The sequence below is a fragment of the Rattus norvegicus genome, chromosome 19 (genome assembly GCF_021556685.1).
Source record: "Rattus norvegicus strain SHRSP/BbbUtx chromosome 19, alternate assembly SHRSP_T2T, whole genome shotgun sequence".
Classification (NCBI taxonomy): Eukaryota; Metazoa; Chordata; class Mammalia; order Rodentia; family Muridae; genus Rattus; species Rattus norvegicus.
The window spans coordinates 17,563,417-17,587,125 of record NC_141552.1 but is presented as its reverse complement, the minus strand read 5'-3'; the positions used below and the strand labels follow the sequence as shown (position 1 = coordinate 17,587,125).

General features: G+C 45.0%; 2 protein-coding genes across 9 annotated transcripts in view; one reads left to right on the top strand and one right to left on the bottom strand.

The window, feature by feature from the left end:
- The window catches only part of LOC147998924 (uncharacterized), a 142,681-nt gene that overhangs the window by 13,748 nt on the left and 105,224 nt on the right, over positions 1-23,709 (bottom strand). Inside the window, exons 2-3 of one of the 7 annotated variants that reach the window (XM_087596013.1) lie at positions 20,031-20,335; positions 13,205-13,363 (exon numbers count right to left, since the gene is read on the bottom strand). The exons of 5 other annotated variants lie outside the window; for them this stretch is intronic. The gene's annotated coding sequence lies outside the window, so the exon portion shown is untranslated. The remainder of the gene's footprint in view (positions 1-13,204; positions 13,364-20,030; positions 20,336-23,709) is intronic. One more of the 7 variants, XM_087596014.1, reaches the window with a different exon arrangement.
- The window catches only part of LOC147998928 (disks large homolog 5-like), a 59,152-nt gene continuing 42,788 nt past the window's right edge, over positions 7,346-23,709 (top strand). Inside the window, exons 1-5 of one of the 2 annotated variants that reach the window (XM_087595919.1) lie at positions 7,346-7,739; positions 8,783-8,942; positions 10,145-10,288; positions 10,921-11,083; positions 11,428-11,927. In XM_087595919.1, coding sequence (XP_087452045.1) covers positions 7,658-7,739; positions 8,783-8,942; positions 10,145-10,288; positions 10,921-11,083; positions 11,428-11,457 — 579 coding nt within the window. In that variant the 5' untranslated portion in view covers positions 7,346-7,657 and the 3' untranslated portion in view covers positions 11,458-11,927. Of the gene's footprint in view, positions 7,740-8,782; positions 8,943-10,144; positions 10,289-10,920; positions 11,084-11,427; positions 11,928-23,709 lie in introns of those variants that run through there. The other variant, XR_015643807.1, reaches the window with a different exon arrangement.

Genomic DNA, 23,709 nt, shown 5'->3' with positions numbered 1-23,709 from the left:
AAAGGTAATAACAATTGAAAAGTAAATAAGAAATACCCATTTAATAAAGATGGAGAAAAAAAAGAAAAGTGTCACACGTTTAAAACGGAAGAATATGGACCCTAATTTTAAACCACAGCTCTGTCAATTAACTATATCTTTAAGGAAGCTCAGAAAATCAGGCCAAACAATATTTTCTCGGTTTATGTATCTGTAATGTCGCATAAATAATAATGTCCGTGTCTTGCTGTTGTGGAGGGAATTAAATAGATAATATGTAATCATGGAAATTTTGAAGTACCATCCATTTTTCTGTTCATTAAATCAATCTTCCGCATTTCATTGATCAAGTATGTATGTTTCCTTTTCATAATTACATGTATAACAAAACCAGTATAAAAACCTTCAGAATTGTATAAGCTTTCACTTTTAACAAATGAAATTAGCTATTCTTTGTATTTCTGCTGAACATTTAAGTGTTCTTTCTATGTCCCAATGCTAGTTTATTAGGTACCTATAAACTTTAAACTCTTTGCCTGAGAGCATGAGTACTATTTAATTATATAGTAACTACACTCAGGCTGTCTTTGTATTAGAACCAATTATATCAGGCTCTAAGAAAAATTACTTTTGCTTTAAAGTTTGTGTGTGTATGAGTGAGAGAGTGTGTGTGTGTGTGTGTGTGTGTGTGTTTGTGTCTGTGTGTATGAGTGTGAGTATGAGTATGAGTGTGTGTGTGTGTGAGTGTGTGTGAGTGTGTGAGTGTGTGTGTGTGTGTGTGTGTGTGTGTGTGTGTGTGTTGCACCACATGACCAAACAACTTTCAGGAGCCATTTCTCTCCTACTGTCATGTGGGTCCCAGGATGTAACCCAGATGTTTGACTTTGGCAATAAATAATATTACCCACTAAATAAATAAATAAACAAACAAAAAACAAGCCACAAATCAACTTTGAAAGTAAAGGCCAGAAGTTCACAGAATAGTAGCATTGGCCTTACCATATCCTTTCTTTGGGGATGGGAAAATTAATGTTCTGAAATCCATGACTTTCAGGAATTGTGATATTCATGGAAATTCAATTCCTTTGCAGATGCTCCAGTTGTTGTGGCCAATTGCTAGAAAGGTCAGCTTAAGCTTGCAGGACCCCCACCATCCCTCCCCCCGCCTCCACAGAAAGCTCAAAAGACACTGCCCAGGACTTACTCCACATTCCCCAGAACCACATTCTTTGTCCATCATTTCTTTGAGACGAAAGGTCAGACTCCTTCACCCTAGTCTCTCCACAATCGACATCCCTCCTCCCAAAACACTTCTAAGACTGGAAAACATGTCTTAGGGTGTATCTGCCAGACTCGGACTGAGAGAAACTAGGGCACTGGTTGTCACTACAACATTGGTGACATAGCAGAGGATGCCAGAACTCTCTAGGAGACAATAGAATGTCCAAGAAGGGACGGCTGATGTCATGGGGAGCAGACTTTGCCTCCCTGCTAATGTTCTCCCTGTACTGAGCATAAGCAGAGGTGTCCTTTCCAGGAGACTTTCCCGGGGCAGAGCCACTGAGCACCTCCTGCTTCCAAAGCCAAATTTTCCTCAAGGGTTGATTATAAAAACCTTAGTAATTCCTATGCATCTAAATGAATGTTTCCTTCCAAATCCTGCCCAAAAATGTCTCATCCTAACTCAAATTATCCTCCTTCACCAATATTAGCCATTAAAAATTCCTGAGAAATAATACCAGTTTGAATATGCAGTCAAAATGTTCTCCTGTCTTATTATGTACAGGTGCTTGAAATCACATCAAGAAATAGCCTGCATGGAAGGTTGCAACATGGGTGTGTGTTAGGGGAACACTCATGAAGCCTTGTGCTTAGCATTCAACGGTTGCCACAAAATTCCTTATAAGGAAGACTTGAAATCATTATGGTGCTAGAAACAGTGTGGAGGCCAGTTGGCAGAGGAAAGTGAAACATTAGAGCCACCAGTGAAGGCTCCTGTTGGGCCCTACCTTGGTGTTTCCCTCCTCCCTCGCTGAGCCTTTCAGCCTGCTATAGCAAGAAATTGTTTACACCTTTGACAGCTGCTCTTAGCCCCTGATTTGGGGCTGGGATTTTCCATGGCACCCTTCCTCCCCACTGAGCTTTCCTGCTTCTTGTTTTTAAGAAGCTATTTATGCCCCTGATTGGGCTGGAACTTTCACCACACAGACTTGTCCTATTTTCCTGGTTGGGGATTTTCACCTGCCTTGTTGTTTTTCCACAGCTTTTGCCTCTGGTATATAAGGAGATCTCAGTAAAGCCTTGGTGGCACTCGCTAAAAAGGGGTGACCCGTGTACGTGTTTTCTTTCAACCCCACAAACCTACACCCGATATTCACACACTGTCGGCGCAGACACTGACAATAGGTATCACAATAGAAAGTAGTAACTAGATTTAACCAAACTATCACATTAATGCTGTATTTCATGGTATTTTTTTTTTGCTCTCCTAGAACCTGGAAGAGGCTTGGGGTTTTCTAATCCTACTCATAATTTATTAATCTTCCCAACACTATGTCCTTTGTTCTGTAAATGCTAACAGCGGCATCCAATACCTAGGATATTTTCTACTGACATGTGTGACGTGAGACAAAACAGTCCCTGTCATCCCTCACCTGAATAAACTTCCTTAGAGGACAGTGTAGTTGGAGGGTCCTTCTTTCCTCTCCAAGATCGAGAAACATTTCCAGTCTTCAGACAAGTGTGTCAGCCATTGTCCAGTGACTGTCTTGAGATGTCCACAATGTCAGCTGAGTGTCGTCATCCAGCCTGCCCTGTAATTGTTGTCGATGATTAATAGGGTTCCAGCCCTAGGATTTAATTCAGTGCTACAGTACTTGCCAAACATGCTCAAAGCCCTAGCTGCCACCCTAGTCCTGTATGCTCTAGAGAAAGAAAATAAAGAACCACATTGTCTATCAAGTTTCTCCTCCAATAGAAGGAGAATCTGCATCGGGTCTTTTAAGTAACTCTAAGCCCCACCTTCCCCACAGCTCCCTCCTTCGATTCCATTATTGGTGCATTTTCAGTAACGCTCACTTTATTTTTGGTGTGCAAAGAATATGCACCATGTCAGTAAAGTGTGTGTTTGTGTGTGTGTGTGTGTGTATGTGTGTTCATCCATGAACTCACTATAAATTATTATCAAATGACCCAGAAGACCGTGGAGAAACCTGTCGATGTGCCTGCAGAATTATGTTACTACCGTTCCATGGCACCTTGCAGGGAACACTGAAATAGTGGGCCACTTTTATAGAGCCTAAAACCAGGCTATGCATGGTTTTCGGTGAGATTGTGATGTGCAACACCACAACAGAGATCAGCAGAAGCTTCATTTATTCCATGCTGCTGTTACCAAGTGAGGCAAAGCCTCATCCCATAGAGAGTCTGGTAGGATCTGATGAAGGGCAATAAACTCAGGGTTGAAATCAAGCCTTTAGAAACAAAGAGAAAAATACAAAGTCAAGGAAAGCAAGAGCTGTCTTTTCTTCCTCTTTTTTTTTTTTTTTGAGATGATCCACAAGAGAGACAACCCCTTCCTCAAACTAACAATGCACAAGAGAGACAATACATGAATTAAAAATCAGAAATGAAATGAGGGACATAACAACAGACACGGAGCAAATTCCAAAATCATTAGTTCTTACTCCCGAGGACTTTACGCCAGAAAACAGAAATATTTATTTGATATTGTTGATTTTCTAGACAGATAACAATTACCAAAGTTAAATCCAGATCTGGGAAGATATCTGAAAAATACACCTAAGAAAATAGATACACTCATTAAAGGTTGCCTATATTATATATTATATTGCTTTCTTTTTGCATGATTAAACCCCTTCGAGGACATTTAGCTGTGTTATAGACAGTGTTACTTTTAAAACAAAAGAACAAAGAAAGAAATTGTGGAGTCATTGAGATACACTTCCCAGACAGGATCAAGGAAAGACGGCTGAGAGATGCAAGCAGGGGCTGGAACGCTGCCCTTGAGAAGGAAATGTTTTTCTCACTTTACCTTACACTCTGTTGCACTGTGTCCTATTTTGTGGAAGCGGCTCTCATGCTCTCTGGCTTATGACAAGGATATTGTGATACTAGGAAGAGGGGTGATTTGCTATACAGATATTTTAAGAAGAAGCCTTTGCTTAGTCTTACTTCTTTGCCTAGTCTTGCCTCGGTTGTTCCTGGTATCATGGGAATAACGATCTTATTATATCTTGCCAAAAGGGAAAGTGAGGTAATGCATATTCATGCCTATATAAGGGTTAATAAGCTTGCAGCTGCATGCAGTTGCATCTGCCTTTGCTCTGCATCCCCTGTGTCCTGGTTATTTGTGACCGTACCTGGGCCGCCAACGCACTAGATGTTGACAAGCATCACCCTTCTCACTGTCAGGTTTATTATCTTTCTTTTTTGAAATCTATGATGTGGAGGCATATTACAGCAACAATATGAAATAGCAGGCTGGCATGTATGAAAATTGCTGTGTTTAAGCTAGGTGTGGGGACAAGTCCTCAAAACAAGCTGTTAAGATGGGAAACAAATAATGTGTTTGTTGCTGGAACTGAGTTGCATCAGCTGTGTTGCTCTGCCTGCTCAGTGTCCATTCATCCTCACTCTGTTTCTACAGAGGAACTCAAGGTTTGCTCCAGCTGCCTGTGAGCTGTGATATGGGCAGAGAAAGGCCAGGACACAGTGGTGATTTCCCACTCCTCAGTTATGCTGAATTTTCCACTACTGTACTTGTATACACAAGTACAGTGTGGTCAGTTATTATAGATATTTGTCATTTCTTACAGAGGGCAACTATGATTGACTACACCCAATTCTATAAAAAACAAAACTCAGGAAACCTGGCCCTTGGCAGCAATGAATCAAGAAATATCTAGGATGGTGGGGCATGAATTCTGCCAAGCAATGAACTCAGATAGGTGGGGTTGTGTGGAAGATGTAAGGTTGAATAGCACAATCTATTCATGTTGTATCATCTTGATTTAATCTAAGGACAAAGAAGTTCAGTATCTCTGATGGCTTTCTTCTAACCCCTTGAAAGGTTCACTGGGGTTTGACCTCAGTTCTTCATTCTTCTTGCTGGGGCAGCAACACTCGGGGAAGCTTGAGATTGCCATAGGCACAGTATTAGGCTAGAAATGCTGAGTAGGTAATAGTAAGTTATTCAGATGGTGATACCCATTTCATTTGTTCTTAACGTTGACCTAAGGAAAGACAGATCAAGGTCCTTAGAATACAAAGATCATTTCCAGTTCTTTTCTACCTTTCCTGAATGAAAGACTGGTTGGCAGAGAATGGTAAAAATTCAAGAATTGGTAGATGATGCTTTGATTGAAGGGTGGGTTTCTGTGCTGGTTTTAGACAGGGTCTCAATTACCCCATCTTGTTCTCTACGTCGCTCGTCAGGTTCACTTTGAGCTCAAATAAAGCTGCTTCCACTTTCCAACAGGTAGTCTTACAAAGGGGCCTCCAAGGAATGTGAGGACAGCATTAGCCAATGAGAATTGAGGTGTGTAACCCACAACTATAGCTTTATCTGAAAGACCCTCAGAGAGAGGAGACTCTCGCTCCAGTCCTGAGGACAATCACCACCCCATGAACACACAGGACTCAGTCTTGATGTAAAAACAAGAGGTTTACTTTGGGATACCAATGCACTGGGGCTTGACACAGTCCTCACGCAGGAGGGATGTGAGGAGGCTCAAACAACAGAAATGTACAGCTTAAATAGTCAGTTAAGATTACACAGTTTCATTAGCTCAGCTATTTCGGTGCCAAGGATATCTAGGCAGATGTTTCTCGTCCTGGAATTCCTGGGATAAGGCCGTAACAACATCAATGCAGCTATTTCAGTATGAAGGACGTCTGACTTGATATATGTTTTCTTATCCTGGGGTTCCCAGGACAAGGACCAAGGATATCTGTCTTGGCAGGTGTTTCTCTTCTGGAGTTCCCAGGACAAGGCTATAGCGATGTCAGCCTATAGCACAGCTGCATTCAGTACCAAGGATATCTCACTTCTATAGTGGTCAGTCAGCTTCCCAGAGATGTTTCCTGTCTTGTAATTGCCCTGCAGTAAATATGTTCTATACCCTCTGTTCTTATGGTCAGGCAGCTTCCTAGAGAGTGGGTGGGAATGTGCTTTCTGTACTTTCTGCTCTATTGTCTAATGTCAAGGGTCTAAGCGAAGGCCAGCTTAAAAGATTCTCATTCTTAAGAAATGGCTGTGCTGATATATAAATGGGGATCTTTCATATCCACTTTCTTCCAAGTCTACCAGCCATCTCAGATTTTGCTGTAATATGCCTGACAATCAAGGACACAGAAAAATAACTTGATACACAGCAAGGACATTGTGATCATATCCTGTGTCGTTATGTATATTCTGGATGAGGTTTGTTAAAATGACAATATTGCACAAAGCTTTATGTAGGACCCATCAAATTAAGGGTCACTATGCACCGTCACAGCTAAAATGGCCTGGTCAGAAGTGACCACTGGATCACTCTTCTGTAACTTCACATGAGAGGCTCGTGCTTTTTGTGTTTTTGTATTTTTTCTGTATTTTTCTTATTTATTTATTTATTTATTTATTGCTTTATATGTTGTCTGGAAGATAGTTCAAGTCATGGATCTGCCCCCAAAATTTGAGCTTTGCTACTAATACTTTAGTGTATGCATTCAATAAAATAATTTGTTTTTTTTTTTAGTACGATATGCTTTTGTGTTTTGTGGGGTGATCCATGAAACAGAAGTGAAGATGCTTGTTTCTTATTCTGTCCACTGAGTTATGTCTCTAAGCTTGTCCTACTCCTTTGGCTGCACCCCCCCCACACACACACACACATCTGCTGACTATTTTATTTTTCAGATGAAATCACACATTATAGCTTAGAGAAGCCTGTAAGCAATCCTGCTTTGGTAACTTAAGTGCAAAGAGGAGAGCCCCACACTCAGCCTGAGGGTGCATTCACTGGTGAATCCAAAATTTCAGTTTCCTCTGCTAACAGATCACCACATTGTTGCCAGGACCATAATGAATGCAATTCTTTCTCCTAAGGAATCTGGTGGCAACTGTCAAATGTTAAGCACAAAGCTTCAGGTTGTACCTATAACACACACCCACATCGCAACCTACCCTACAGGCTATTTCTGCATGTGATTTCATGCACCTGCACATGATGAGACAGGAGAACTCTTTGGCTACTTATAGGAACTGGTGTGATTTCTCAGTAATCTTTAATGGGTAATATTGCTGACTGAGGAGAATTTGAGGTAGGATGAAACATTTCTGTGCAGGGATTGGGGAGGAAGCACTCATTTAGATACATAGCAATGACTTAGGTTTTTCCAATCAAGCCTAGAGCCAAATTTGGCTTTGGAAGCATGTGGTGCTCAGTGGCTATGCCACAAGGAAGTCCCCTGAAAAGGGTCCATCAGCTTTTGCTCAGTACAGGGAGAACATTAGCAGGGAGGCAAAGTCTGTTCTCCATGACATCAGCCGTCCCTTCGTGGACATTCTATTGTCTCCTAGAGAGACCTTGGAATCCCTGTGATGTCACCAGTACCGTTGTGACAACCAATTCCCTACTTTTTCTCTTAGTGTCCAAAGGATATATCCACAGACATGTTTGCCCGTCTTTGTAGGCGCTTTGGGAGAGCTGATGTTGATAGAGAAGAGTCTAGAGTGAAGCAAACGAAACCTAAAGGTAATGATGGACAGAGGACATGGGGAATGTGGAGTAAGTTCTGGGCAGTGTATGTTGAGCTTCCTGTCAGGGGTGTGTGTGGGGGTCTTCCGCTGGCCTTTTTAGTAATGGGCCACAACCACTGGAACATCTCCACAGATATTGAATTCCATGATTATCACAATTCCTGAAAGTCAAGGTTTTCACATCATTAGTTTCTCCATAACCACATGGAGGATATGGCAGTGCCTATGCTATTATTGGGTGAACTTCTAGTCTTTACTTTTACAGTGCATTCGGTATGTTAAATTGATATAATAACACCATAAGTAGTCATGGAGGGTATAACTTTTCTGAATTAAACAGGGCATCAATGTACTTCACTTTCATTGCTTCTTTAAATTCAGTGACTATCTGACAGTAGTAAGAGGGAGAGAACTGTGCTCCTGGCCATGACCTTATATTCTTAGAACTCCTTTGACTAACTCTGGCTGACGGGGACAATCTTACCTTCATATATTAGAGGTTCTGTGTGGCAGATATTTTTCTACAGTAGCCAACTATACGGAGCAGGTACAGAAAGAGCTTGTAACCTATTGGCACTTCTGGGGCATTTGTCATTTCTGTAGGGGGAATTAATAAGTCTGTTGACCATGTCCTCCCCCTATATGACTTTTTAATGCAAAGTCATTGGACTAGAGTAACAGTGTAGGATATCTGAGTATCCCTGATCAATCAAGTCATTGTGGATGCTGAATTGATGATCTGACTTCTGAAACCAGGTTGTAGCCTGCGTACCTGATAATAATCCTGGAGAAGGCATCTTTCTGGTACTTGTAAGCCTGTGTGGTTGGGCATAGGGAACACCTGGCTGCTCACATCTCTTGGTCTGTATATAGTAGTGGGGGAACTGTGATCCACTTAGGATGCCTCTTACACATAGACCAAACTACTTGCAGTGACACTGGCTTCCAAGCATGTTCTCCTGTTTGGGCGACACTGTGGTCTGTGTATGCTCTATGCATTCGCCCCATGCGGGTTCACTTGTATTCTTCTACTTACAGAGGCCTGCAGACAGACGTCATCCCCTGAAAATGTCCAAAACAAGGTGCAGGCCAATGAGGAAGAGGAGAGGCTGAATAGAGAACTGGAGCTAACTACCAAGGAGAGAAATGAGCTGACAGATCGCCTCCTTTATGTGACAGGTGGATCCATGAGCAAGAGGTATGCATTGCTCCAAGAAAACGACCTTGTTCTAAACCTCATCTCCCATAGAGAGGAGATGCAGAACCTGACCCTTACTGAGGAGTGAGTTTGGAAATGGACCCTCTGATTCCACCTGTTGAAAATCTGAACTTGTGATCTGAGTGAAGATTTCAGGGATAAAGTCACTTGGGCATGAGTTCCCAGTGTACAATTGGAAAGCCCTTGACAGGTGGTAGCTTTGCAAGGTTCTAGGTGCTGTGAGTTTATGGAGAGTGTTTGTACTTGCTAGGAAGGTGACTGAATGCTATCATCTCATGGCAGCACCCTTAGGTGACAGGTCCCACAGTGTTCATATCAATGCTTAACTAGAAGTCCTGAGGCTCAGGCCTGTTCCTTCTTGTCCTTGTGCCTTAAATTCCGAGACAGTAATGGTGCATACATTTCTACTGATTCTCATTGTGTTCTTTCCATATTTGTCTCTCTTTCTCATTCTCTGAGTCTGTTTACTTTCCTTTTCTTGTGGGTGTGTCCCAGTTTGTGTGTCTGTGTGTGCACAGGTCTGCATGCATATGCACAACTTTTATATGTTTCTGTGTCCCTCCACCCTTGGAATTTAGGGGTCTGTTTTTTGACCTCAGGATTTACCTGTATAATAGTTTCATGGAGGTGTGAGTGCTTTATTTTGGAAGCCCCACTTTCAACAGCACAGTTCTTTGCCTGTGTGGTCACATTTGTCTATACATTTGTATGCCTTGGGCAGATTATAAGTTTGTGGCAATATCTGGTCTCATCTCCAGAATTATGTGTACTGTCTGCCTCTAGAATATTAGTTATTCGGCTTGTAGCATTCCACTTGTCAAAACAGGAAAAATGAAATCAGAGGTTTCTGGAAGTGTGTGTGTGTGTGTGTGTGTGTGTGTGTGTGTGTGTGTGTGTGTGTGTGGTTGGGTAAGCTCTATGGCCTAGGCTCTTGACAGAATAACAGGTTTGAATGCAGATCCAGCCCTCCTGATTGAAAAAAGTGAGCCAGGGAACCCTTTATCTGGGTGCTTAGCTTCTGTTATCCTGGGCACACAATTCCAAGTTTCTGAAGCTGAAGAAGATCCAAATATGTAGAATTCAGAAAGTGTCCTTCCAATGCTGGGGTAGTACAGGACGCAGCCTGAGTTCATATAATCCTAAGCCTCGATGTTCATTGGGTTCTATCTTCCTGGGGCCAGCCCGTACTTCAGGCCAAATCCATTTTATGAAAACTTGAAGATAAAGGAGAAACAGGTCATGTCATTACTGCACAACTTAGACACAAAGAACATTGAACATCGTGAGAAATTTCAGGAGCTCAAGAAGGAGATTAACTTCTATCGGTAAGTACTGGTCAGAAGGGCCCATCACTTGTGGAATATCCATTGCTGCCTCTCTTTGTTCTGGACTGGAGAGCCTGCAGCTCTGGGTCCATGTCGTCTGCTGTTTAAATATCACTGTGCCGTGGGTCTTTTGGACTCAGTTTCAGTTCCATAAGAGACTGTCAGTTATCACCACAGTGTCTATGCATCTTTAGAAGGCTCTGGATAGATCTATACTGATTCAGGCATCAGAGTGTTATTAGGCCGACCTGGGCCTCTGGGGTCATACCAGGTTTAACAAAGCTCAATGTGTGGACCACATGGTTAGCATGACCTCCCTTGGTTCTACTGTCCTCTTGTGGTTGTTTACTGCCTACTAATTGATGTTGCCCCGATGCATTGGGCTTTCATGGATAGTTGTAGATCCCTTGTTCTTTTGGAGAGACATGGACTCTTATTGGTGCTTGGGTCACAGAAACAATTTATTCTTCCCTGGATTGGCCGTTTGCTGTTTGTGCAGCAGCCTTACATGTATGGAGATGTATTCTACGAAGTCTTTATGGGAATCTGGGTCCTGGTGGAGTTTGTGGGATTTGGCAGTTGGAATGGGAGGAAGAGGCTTCAGGATCTTACTATGCAGAGTGTGTTTCCAGCAACCTGCACAGCCGGCTCCTGATGGACCAGGCATGTATGAAGAAGAAGTTGGTCACATTGAAGCAGGAGTGCAAGGAGTTACAGCGATATTTGTTTGAGTTGAACCCGAATGATGAAGACGAACAGGAGAAGACCAGCAACCTCCAGACCCAGCAAAATGTGGTAGGAACAAGCAGCTGAGTCAGATTAACAATGTCTGATACCATTTGCCTATTGGATACATCTTTGCTTCCCCTATCACCTTTCTAATCTCCCCACACCCAGTCAGTCACCCACCTCATGTGATAGAGTTATTCATTGCTCTGTCTATGCACAAGTATTCTGGGATGTTAACCACTCTTCAGAAACTGAATTATGGGCAATTATACTTCTCTGCCCTTTTTGAAACTGCAATCCAGAAATGGTGACAGAGGAATAACATATCACATGACTGAAGGCAGCAACTTGACAGCTGGTATGCGTGTCCCCACCACATCCGTGTCTTAATAGCTGCCTTCTTCTCCCAGGTCTCAGGAACTGCAGGAGACATGGAATAGGACGGATCCCAGGAAGACAGCCCCCTGAAGAATGAGTTTCTCTCTCAGGAGTTCCCTGTGACGACAATCCTCACAGTCAAAGACTTTTTGTGGGTGAATATTCTTCTTCTCAGATAATTTCCTCAATGTATAGAGACCCTACATTTATGTATCCGTATGCCAGCCTGTCTGGTTGAGGTCTTTCTCCTCTCTCATACCGACAACACCATTTGAGAGACAACTGAGGGGACTGCCTTGACATCTCACGTCCTAGAGGAGAAACAGCACTACAACTGTGTTTCTAAATGTTCATTAAGAAAATGCTGTTAAGAAATGTTTTTGGTTATGATTTTCATTGAAGTTTTCTTTTTGTTATTTCATAGTTATATATTCTTGTTACTGTTTTTCATTTTATACCATTTTAGGTATTCATTTTATTCCTGTTTTTTGTAAATTGTACTCCTTATGAATAAAAATTGATTTGAAACTCTTGACTCTTAAGACCATCTTATTCAAGGGTCCTTTCCCCTCCTGTAGACTTAGAACTGACAGCTGGATATGGATCTTTGCATGGACCAGGCAGCATGGGTAAATAGGGAATTCAAAGCCACCAAGGGGTACACAGGGTGATAGTGTCTTTTGTGTGGATAATGTGACTTTTTTTATGGACACACACTTTATGATGTAATCACTGACATACTGTATCCATGCTGTCATGTATTCTTCTCATCCTAACTATATCAGTCTACAACACACATTCCTTATTGACTGTGTGCACCAGATATTGAGTAACACACACTCATGCCTGTAGAGCTGCAGAAAAAATGACAACTTTCACAAAGGAATATAGAATAATCCTAATTGAGAACCATGTGCCTCAGTTTTTCTTACAATACAGCATTAGTATTAAACCACAAAGATAATGACCATTAACGTCATTTTGGGAAATAGGTTTTTATAGGTGCTGTTTCACTTGATCATTCATATGCTGTGTTTTTTATTGTTACTGATTATATTTATTTTTATCATGTAACTCAATGGATCTTTTTTTTTCAAATGTATGTCTGGGCCACTCCTGAGTGCATTTCCCTCATGATCCAAAAGAGGGAATAGCATTCCCCACTGTAGATGATTGTTAGGGACCACGTGGTTCTTCTGATAGAGCAGCAGATTCCCTAACCTGGGAGTCATCACCACAGCTCCTGCAGGTGGCTTTTGTCCTTCCAGGGCATGTGCTATACTAGATGGACGCCATCATCTCCCATTAAGGAGAGAGATCTCAGGAGATGTGTATGTACAGGTGGTTGAGCAGTGCCTGCTCAATGTGGCAGCCTCCTAGGCATCCACACCGGGCTCTTGTGCCTCCACTGCTCATTGTGCATTCAGGATCATCCTCCAGCATCACTCAGTTTCAATTTCAAACAGATCTTTCACTTACTATCGATGATTATATACATTAAGCACATCTGATAAAATACTGAAGAGACTAGCCTCCTTCTACAGGCCAACTTGGCATAATGAATTCTTTTGATAGAAAGCAAGATAATTATCTTAATCTATGCAGGTCAGGGAGGACCTCAAGAGCATCCATAGTGAATGCAGACTGCAGCTGTGACCACATGTTTCTTTTGCATAGCACGTCTGTGCAAACCCAGAGCTTAGGTGGGACAGTTCATGTTTCACCTTTTACATGGAAATCTGTGATTGTATTGAGAAAGTATATGTTCCACGGGACTCATTTCCAATTTATGGAATTAAACTGACTTACTGAGAGTGGAGGTGACTCAGAGCGATAAAGTGAAGAAGAATAATCCAGTATGTCTGCAAACAGATGCTGTCTCATTAGGGCTTTTCAATGCTCAGCAGCTGGAGAAGCAAGGGAGAGGCATTGGTGACTCTCAAGCTTAGGTCCTCTAGTCATTATAAGCTGACCATGACACAAAAAGGGTCATAGGTATCACACTAGAACCTAGTAACTAGATTTAACCAACCTATCACATTAATGCTATGTTTGGTGCTATTTTTTGCCCTCTTAGGACCTGGAAGAGGCTTGGGGTTTTCTAATCCTACTCATAATGTATTATCCTACCCAACACTATGGGCTTTGTTCTGTTAATGCTAACAGCGCCATCCAATACCTAGGATATTTTCTACTGACATGTGTGACATGAGACAAAACAGTCCCTGTCATCCCTCACCTGAATAAACTTCCTTAGAGGAAAGTGTAGGTGGAGGGTCCTTCTTTCCTCTCCAAGATCGAGAAACATTTCCAGTCTTCAGACAAGTGTGTCAGCCATTGTCCACTGACTTTCTTGAGATGTCCACAATGTCAGCTGAGTGAGGGCAGGGCAGGGCAGGGCAAGGGATTGGGGCAGGGCAGGGTAGGGCAGGGGATTGTGGCAGGGCAGGGGAGGGCAGAGCACTGGGGCAGGGTATTGGGGCAGGGCAGGGGTTTGGGGCAGGGCAGGGGTTTGGGGCAGGGCACAGCAGGGCATTGGGGCAGGGCAGGGCAGGGCATTGGGCAGGGCATTGGGGCGGGGCAGGGCAGGGCATTGGGGCAGTGCATTGGAGCAGGGCAGGGCAGGGCAGGGCAGGGCAGGGGATTGGGGCAGAGTCCATGAGATGTTAGTAGGCAACAGGCCAGCTGGGGCTAGTGTGGGTACAGGGCTTCTAGTGTGGGTGTGAGAGGAGTAAATTAGGAATGGTCAGATTCTGATGCAGCATATAGGCGGGAAGCAGCTTAGACCATCTCAGTGCCATATAGAGACATTGTAGACACTGATGGGCAATGTCGGGATAGTAGGGTCCCATATAGTGCTCTCTGCAGGTGTCAGGAGAGCATACAGTGGCTCTGTCAGACTTATGACAATCAGGCAGGCACTGGGTGCAAGTGAGAATCATGGGACAAGCCCTGTGTGCAGCCTGGTTTTGGGACATTCCCAGGTGCCCCATGGACTGCAAATTAAAGGCAAAGGACACAGGGAAGCCAGCAATTCCCATGCACAGGACATAAATACCTGTAGATCTTACTAGAATTTCCATAGACTATCTGTCACTCGTCCTCATTATAGAAGGCACCAACATTCTGCCCTCTACTTCAACTTGGTGAGACAGCTATTCTAACTCCAGCAGGAAGGCCTCAGGGAAGACAGTAAGAACTCACAAGTGACCCCTTTTACTATTGAAACAGGGTCTTCCTATGGAGCCCAGAGTGGCTGTAGGATACTAATGCTCCTGCCTCACAGTGACTAGAATTCCAATCCACCCTCAAGAGCAGTTGATTCATCAATAGATCAGACTAAGGACATGTGAGGCTCCAGGGTGCTAGGATTACCAGGGTCCTAGTAAGTTTCTCCAGCCTAAATTACAACCTGAGTCAGTGCTGCTATTTGGGACACCGCCTGATGCCCAGTGACATCACACCTTGGAACTCTTTGTCAAGCATAAGCTGTTATGGGAATGAAGTACCCACACAATAAAAACTGGTCTGGATACTCCTAGGTCAAGAATCCCCTGTTGGAAATGCCTTGGACCGCAAAATTTTAAATGCTAGATCCTTCTGGCTTTTAGAAGATTTATAAATACAAAAAAAGAAAGATGGGCATAGTAATTTAAGCCAGTGATCCTAGTCATGGGAAACTGAGTCAGAGTGATGGAAGACTGTAAGTTCCAGGGCAACCTGTGTTTCAAGAAAAAAAAAAAAAAGGAATGGTGAATATTCCACTCAAGTAGAAAACAAAAGGGTTTCACATGGGCCCTGCCATCTACTGGTCAGCACTCTCATCACCACAGCCACAGGGAGACACTGGGGAACATTTCCCACTGTCTCTCTTTGGGATGCATTCCACCCCATGATTCTATGTGAGGAATCCCCCAAAGGTTGCATCATGTGAGGGACCTAGAAAGTTCCAGGATTGGGAGAATTTAGGAGTTTATAATTAGGGATGATCTACAGCTGTGGCAAAGCCTTTTCCCAGCACATGGCAGCCCTAGGTTTGTCCCCAACAGTAAAAATAAAATCCCCCAAAATAATTCAAACAAAATGTCCTGTAGCCTGCGCCCTGACCAGTCTCCTCAAAAGTGCGCAGGAACCTGGGTCCACATTTAGGACCCAGCACGGCCTCTGTGACCCGTGAGAAGGGATCTAATATGGGAATTAGTACAGTATGACTTATCCTTGTGGATACCTTTGGTGACAATAACCACCTGACCCCTGAAAACCCATCTACCTGGGGGGCTCAGCACTCATGTCACCCAAAAAGCCCAGATCCTAGGGCCAGCATGGGCAGGTGGTGAAGAAAGTTTGTCTCTCGTGAACATCAGTTGCTGCTCCTGACCTGACTCTATCCTCAGGAGACAATGTCACCCCAGAAAGTGTGGGTGTCAATGGCTCTTCCCAGGCCAAGACTGGGATACTGCTTAAGTTCCACAATGCACAGCAGTGCTCACTCTAGAGCTAAATGTTCTACAGCTGAAAGGGGTGGGTGCTCTGCTGGCCACGCCCCTCCCCTGCAGTATTTAGTGCACTCAGAGTGGTGCTTCAGATGTGAGGGACTTCTTGAGGCTACTCCCATGGAGAATGGCAGATTCATCAGAACGGGGCACAGGGTGAGTTCAGAGCACAGCTGGGAGGAATTTAGGGATGCCAAGCCATGACTAAGACCAGATCCTGGGCTGACAGGCAGTTGAGCTGGAGAACTGGCATCCAAAGTGTGACTGCCTAAATTCCTCTTAGACCAAAAGCCCTGGATCTGAGCTACTTTGGTGCGTGCTCCTAAGTGGGGTCCCAGACACAGCTCAGAATTGGGGCTGTGCATGGACTTTGGTGCTGGCAGCAGGTGGCTTAGCCATAAAGTGCCGAGCTTTCCCATCTGTGCCCACTCAAACTCCTCTGTTTCATTTTAGGTGTGTTTGGTATAGTTTTGAGACAGGGTATCTTGTAGCAGCCCAACTCGCTTTGAGCAACAATGTAACAGAAAAATAACCTTGAATTCAAAATCCTCCAACCCCTCTGTCCCAAGTCCTGGAATTAAGACCTCCAGCTGTGACCATTTTACTGCAGCATAGGATCCATCTGTATTAGAGTGAGCTTTGGAAATACTGGAGCTCCGACTGTTCCTTAGAATTCAGGTTTCCTTAATTCTTAGCAGGAGTTTTGTGATGATGCTGATGAGAGAGTCAGGAGTTACACTGGGAGAGGTAACAGTCCTGGCAGCCCTGAGTGCTCAGTGAAAGTCAAGACAGAAGCCTGCTGATTAGCACCTGAGTGAAAGTGGGAGGATTCAGAGTTCAAGAACAGACTCAGTTACATACTGAAGACCATATTGCAACATTTTTGTTTCATTTTTGGCTTGTTTTCTTTGAGACAAGGTGTTAATTTATAGCCCTGGCTGTCCTGGAACTCACAATGCCTCTGCCTCCCAACGGACGGAATTAAAGGCATGTGCCAACATGCACTGCCACTAATTAATTTTTAATTAAACATGCTGGCACAATCCAGTAATTCCAGTGCTTAAGAGGCCGAGGCAGGCAGATATCTGGCTTCCTGACAAGTCTGATCTACAGAGAGCATGTCAGAATAGCCAGGGCCAAACAGAGAAACCCTGTCTCAAAAAACAAACAACAAAATGAATTTGTTTTAAAGAAGAGAGGAACGATTTAACAGAGAATTAGAGGCCAAGATCCAAATGATATTGGGTAGTACAGAGCCTAGCTTCTGAGATGAAACTGGACACTATGGGGTTAGGGTGGGGATTCTCATCTTGGACTGGGAGACAGAGGGTGACTTCAGGCATGGAAGGTTCAGTCAGTCATTAGTCAGGATTCTCAATCAAGTGGGTGTTGTAAGTTCCAAAATGTGTGAGCAGTGTTCTGCATGAGAGTAGAAGAACCCGCCTACCTATACAAAACAGCCAATGAAGAGTAATCACAAGCATACGTCTGGAGGTCCATGGAGAGGTTAACATCCACCTTAGTGTGGATTCTTCAGAGCACAGGTGGAGAGGAGTAGAAGAGCTAATGGTGGCTGAGGCAGGAGAGGAGTTCGGGTGTGAATTTGAGCCAGTAAAGGAGCTTGTAGGTTGGGCAGAGCAATGAGAGGTCTAACAGCATAGCTGTTGAGATCCTTCAGATTAATTTGTCTTAAGAGCCTCATGCCATAGCCAGGGACAGGAGTAGATCTGACTATTGGGTGGCTGGGCTCATATAGCCCAACAGGTTTGTCCTTGCATCTGTGGGATTCCAAGTCTCTCCCTTTAGACACAGCCATGGAGAAGGTGTAGCAGTGAAGGTGCAGATGGCTTTGCAATGCTTGGCTTATGGTGTTGAGTACTTCATGCTCCACAGAGCTAGGAAATGTCCTAGAAGCCAGGGAGGCTGAGCATGAGGAAGACAGGTCTCTGGGAGAGAGAAATGATAACCAAAGTCACTAAGAACTTCCTGAATCACAGTGTCTGTTAACCATATATTTTATTTACTTATTTTTATGGGCCTGAGTGCTTCACCTAATAAATGCTTGTGCACCATGTGGTATGTGTGGTGCCCATGAAGTCCAGACTGATTCCCTAGAATTGCAATTACAGGTTAATAGGAGCCACCATGTGGCCACTGGGAACTGAACCTTGGTCTTCTGCTCTTAGCCACTAAACCAACCATCTCTTCAGCACCACCCCCCAATTGTATAGTCATTAAGATTTAACCATTTGGCCTTCAGTATTTGAATTAATACAGATGTGACAAGAGTTATAGTTAACATGGTGGTTCAGGTATAGACAGGCAGGCATCTCATTGTATACAAAATATGAATCCTTCCTTCCTTCCTTTCTATCTTCCTTTCTTTCTTTCTTTCTTTCTTTCTTTCTTTCTTTCTTTCTTTCTTTCTTTCTCTTTTTGATTTACTCTTGGAGACAGTGTTGTTTTTTGTGTAGCTGACCTGGAATTAGCTCTGTAGAGGAAGCTGGCCTGGAATTCAGAAATCTGTCTGCCTCTGCCTCCCAAGTGTTAGGATCAAAGGCCTGTGCCACACCACCACACATCCTTCTGTTTAAAGGAAAAATGTAGTCTTACAGGTCAGCATGAGTTTAGCCCCGGTATAGACATTTTCCTAGGCCTTAGGAGCTGTAGAGTTCATGAAGGATTTGCTGCCTTCCCCTTTAGCCTGGCTAACTATGAGAGCTGCACACCCATGGGTGTTTGCTTCACAAGAGTCTGGAGGATGAGGGTCACAGGCTGAGGTAACTGTGTAGAGCAAAGGATGCTTGGTGAAGGTCAAGTGGGTAAAATGCTGAAATGCTGAGAGAAGAGGCCTATGGTAGGCGCCTCCTACACCTGAGACTTCCAACCCCGAAAAGCAGGGGGTAGAGAGTGAGGATGCACAGTGCACACAGGTCAGGAAAAAGCCATGTTCCCGAAGCCTCCATGAGTGGTGGACAGGCTCTAGGGCACCATGAGGGACCTCAGGAGCTTCTGCACTTTGTAGAATTACAGGGGTATATGTTTCACATGCCCATGATTTGCCCCCTACTGCAGGGAGAAGCCAACACCAGAAACCTCCAGCTCCCAGCCCTGCTTTTGCCATGTAGGTTTATCCAGAAAGAGGTTGGAAGTACCTGGACCTGGAGTCTCAGGTGGTTGTGAGCCACCTGACCTTGGTGCTGGAGACTGAACTCAAGTCTTCTGCAAGAGCAGCAAAGACCTGTGCGCTGCCTGGCCCAGCCAGGGCTGTGAAATGGGATTTATTTTCATGCTGAACAAGCCCAACAACAGTTTAGGTCCCTAGAAGCCACGTAAACCTGGATGCAGTAGTGTCTGTCATCCTGCCCTTCCTACTGGGAAATATGAACCTAAAGTGGACAGTCTCTAGGATTAGGGGGAAGGGCTAGCCTAGCAATCACAGCCATGGATGAGAGGTAGGTGAGGACCTGTGCTCAGTTTGTCTCTGACCTTTACACAGGCACACACACACCTGTACTCACAGAAACGCCATACAGACATACGTGAAAAAGGAAATAAAAACAAACAACATTGAAAATACAGTATACTGGGGCTGGAGGGATGGCTCAGTGGTTAAGACCACTGACTGCTCTTCCAGAGGATCTGAGTTCAATCCCCAGCAACCACACATTGTGTCTCATAACCATTTCTACTCTCATATACTACCCTTTACTGTTGTGTCTGAAAACAGGGACAGCGTACTCAGATGGACAAAATAAATAGTTTTTTAAAATCCTTTTCTTAAAAAAAAAAAAAAAACTCTTCTGTGACACATGATCATTGTGTGATTCCAAATGTCGCTAAGTCAGTAAAGTCCTATTGCTACATGGTGCACCAGTTGTGTCAGCCTTGGTAGTAGAATGGCACAGTTGAAAATTTGCTGGTCACAGTGACCAGGCAGCCTAGAAAGCTAACCATGTGCAGAGAAGGCTGTGCTGTGTCCTAGTCCTCTACCCCACACTGCCCCTCATCCCTACGAACAGAGCACAAAGAACAGATGAGGAATGTTCCAGGATTCTTTCCTCTTTGATTGCCTTACTAACCTAGCCCTGTGCTACATGTAACCTTGTCACATCCTCTGTCCCATCCCTAAGCCCTCATACCTGTCAGATAAGACAGGGATCTTGCTTTGGGGGGAAGCTCTGGTCCCTCTCTGTCCTAACAGGCTCTGAGCCATCGCTGAAAGAGAGTCCTCTGAGGACTGAGGGACATCCATAGCCAGTTCTCGGACTTCCAGGAAGGTTTGAGGAACGGGGTCCTCTTCTTGTGGTGCCTCTAGTAGGAGCAGCCCACACTTGGGCCCAGCTCCCACTGTCAGAAAAAGGAGGGTGGCTCTGGTCTTTGCACAGCTCTCCAGCTGAATGAACAGTGCATCTCTCCTCTCTCTTTTGCAGGAAGTCTCCAGTCTCTGGTGCAGGTGCTGTTCCCAAGACAAAGGAAAGGAAAGTGCTAAGTGAGGGTTCCCAGGATCCTTTAAAACATTATCTGCATTGTCTTCATTAATGTTTCTGTTTAATTTTTTATTCCATGTGTATTGATCTCCTTGTAGGGGTGTGCATGCCAAAGCATGAGTGTTGAAGGTGGAGGAAAAGCCATGGGAGTCACTTTATCCTACTGTGCGGGGTCCCAGGCTCTGAACTGGGTCATTGAGCTTCTTTACAAAGAGCTTTCATGCTGAATTTCTTGCTGACTCTGATTTCAGGGAGAGCATCTCATACAGCCCAGACTGGCCAGTAAACTACTGATCATCCTACCTCAAGCATTACCATCTAGTTCATGAAAGGTTGAGTTATTGACATGAGGAACTGGGGATGGGCAGAGGTGCATGACTGAGGCTATCTCTGCTCAGTGGCATGCCTATGGGGACAGATAGTTTTCATCACTGAGGTGTCATTTGAGTGCAGTGCTCCTCTGGAGAAAAGGAGTCTCTTTTGCCAGGGCATCAGGCTCTCCAGACAGGACTTGAAGGTGGAGGTCTGGAGGCCAGGCCTGCATTCCTCTTCAGAAGCTGCATTTACCACTCTGGACAGTGCTATAGCACAGGGTCACATATCCAGTTCCACCCTGAGACCTGCTGAGTCACATGCAGTTTGTGCTGAGAAGCAAACTGGGGTCTCCTGCAAGGGCAGTGTGTGCCTCTCAACCAATTACTCATGCTTTCCTTAATTGTACACTCGAAGTGGGGCGGGCATGACACATGTGGGGGTCAAACACAAATCAAGGGAGTTTTTTTCTCTTTTTGTATCAGAGAGGGCCTAAGGATCAAACTCAAGCCCTCAGGATTGACAGTGATGCCTGGACCTGGTGAGTTCAGGGTAGGGGATGAGGGTTTAGTCCTAGGGATGGAGCCCAGGACCTCACATACGCTAGGCAAGTGCCTAATCACTGAGCTACATCCCCAGCAGATGTTGGTTGCAAGAGAACTTGGGCCCTCACCATGCCAAAGGAGCACTCTATCACTAAGTGGCCCCAGCCTGGTAGTCTTGTTTGTAACCTCTGCTGTGTTTGCATGCTGCCTGAGCTTATTAATATAGCCACATCCTCAGGGTGACAAAAACTTCATGGAGACTCCCACTGTCAGATACCTGAAGACAGGTTTCAAAGAGAACAGGTAACCAGTGCAGAAGTCTCACAGTGTTCGTGTGAAGTACATGGAATATAAGTCCCAGATGACAGAATGCTCAGAACACTGGTGTCCCCACTCTTGGAAGTAACCAGGGCCACAGATCCCAGTCTTTCATCACACCTGAAGACCCCTAGCTTGCATGGTGGCACATACTTCTCATCCCAGCACTTGGGAGGCTTAGTCAGGAGAATCTCCTGAGAACAGGAGTAGGAGGACAGCCTGGGCAACCCATCAGGTGTTACCTGCAGGTCTAGTTCCAGACATAATCCTAGCATGCAGTCATCCCCGGCCATGCAGGGAAAGCATCATGGCACACCAGGAAGCCAGTGAGGCCCATGTTGCTTGACTGGGCAGCTACTTGTTAGCCATAAGGACTAGGGCTCAGAGTGCCCAGAGGCTGTGAGACTGAGGGTTTCAAGGACCCAGCAGCAGGCCAGATGGTCTCAGCCTGGACTCGATACTGAAGAAGGAAGGAGCCCTGAGTCCTGGGCCAAAGCTGTTAGTAGCCCCATGACCTGGGCTGCTGGTGGCTGCTGGGGTCAGGAGCAGTGTCTTGGTGGGTCCTGCTGTGGTGAGAGAGAGCAGCAGAACTTCTGGAGGACAGAGAGGGAGCAAAATAGAACAGGAATCCAGTGTAGAGATCTTAGAGTGTTTGTGTGAAGCAGAGCTAGGAAGTGGGTTGCAGGGGCAGGGGAGCAGCAGGCTGTTCCTGTAGAGATGAGTCCAGCAGCATGGGGTGGGAGAGTATCTCAGGGGAGTGGCTCCTGTCCTTCCAGGACAGTCTCCATCAGAGACTGAAGGGCTGGGCCTAAGAGGCGAGGGGAATTAGGGATGAGGGAGAGACTAGAGAGATGTGGGAAACGGATGCACCTAGGAGTGAAGCAGGGCCCCCAATGTGGGATGGCTGAGGTCCAACAGAGTTGGATGTTGCTGATCCTACATTAGGCCAGGCCAGAGGGCCCAAGCTCCAGCAGCCAGAAAGGAAGCCAAAGTGTCTGAGGAGGCCTGCATCAGATTGCTGCATCTCATGAGGGTCCCACCAGTGGCCAAGGCAGGATTTGTTGAAAGCAAGGTTGTGGGTATAATTGTTCTCACCTCAGAAGGGAATAGGTGGCCATGGCTCTCACAGGTACTGAGGGTGCAGGGACAGGAGACCTATGGACTGACCTTACTGCCACAGGGCGGCTGAAGGCTCTTGCTGCCTTCAGTTAGTTGTTATATTAACCTGGTAGCTTCATTTCTTGAGAAGCTTGGGTGGATGAGGTGTAGCAGATCAAGGTCCAGCTGTGAGGAGGGATCCAGAGTGTTCCATGGTTGGCAAACAGGTTCGGAGATCTGGCCTGTGCACTCAGGCCAGTGTAACTGTTTGTCTTAGCTGCAGGCTCAAGAGGGTTGAACTGTCCCAGGATCAAACACCACATGTGCCCTGTGTTTTCCAAGCTTTCTCATGGTTGCAAGCGCTGGGCGATCTCACATGGACTTTTCCATCATTCCCTGAGCTCTAGGTGACTCGGATGGATCATGGAGATATCACTAAGCCTATGCCAGCACAGCAGTGACATCATGGCAGTGTCCTCTAGGGTTCCAGGACTGGATCTTTTTTTTTTTCTCTCTCTGCTGATACAAGGAATAAGACATCCTATAAAACAAGGCCAAGCCTTCCTGGAGTTGAAGCCCAGAATACACAAGACTCCCCCAGGGATGGGCCCATCCAAGAAGGTGTGGGATGTTTTGTGGCTTAGGTTGTTTCACGGTGAGTATGAAGTGTCTAAGACGCATACATGTAGCTGCTTGGGAGCTGGGGAGGTCATGGGACCCCCTAGATCTGATTCTACAGATGACTGTGAACATCCATGTGCTGGAAACTGAACTCTGGTCCTCAATCACTGAGCCATCCCACTGGCCCCTGGCTGTCCCTTCCTAGAATGTTTCTGTATTTCCTCCTACTTGATGCTTTGATGCTGGCTCCTAGCCCAATGGCCTTATATACAAGATGAATTCTATAAATGTCTTATAAACACTAAGTATCCTGTGAAGGGTACTAGTGCCCTGTTCATAACAGGAAGGCTGAGGAATCCAGTCTGCAACAAAGAGAAGGCTGGGTGCTTTTCCTGTCATTCAGCATGAAGGGCCAGTCATGTTTTCATTGTAGCGTC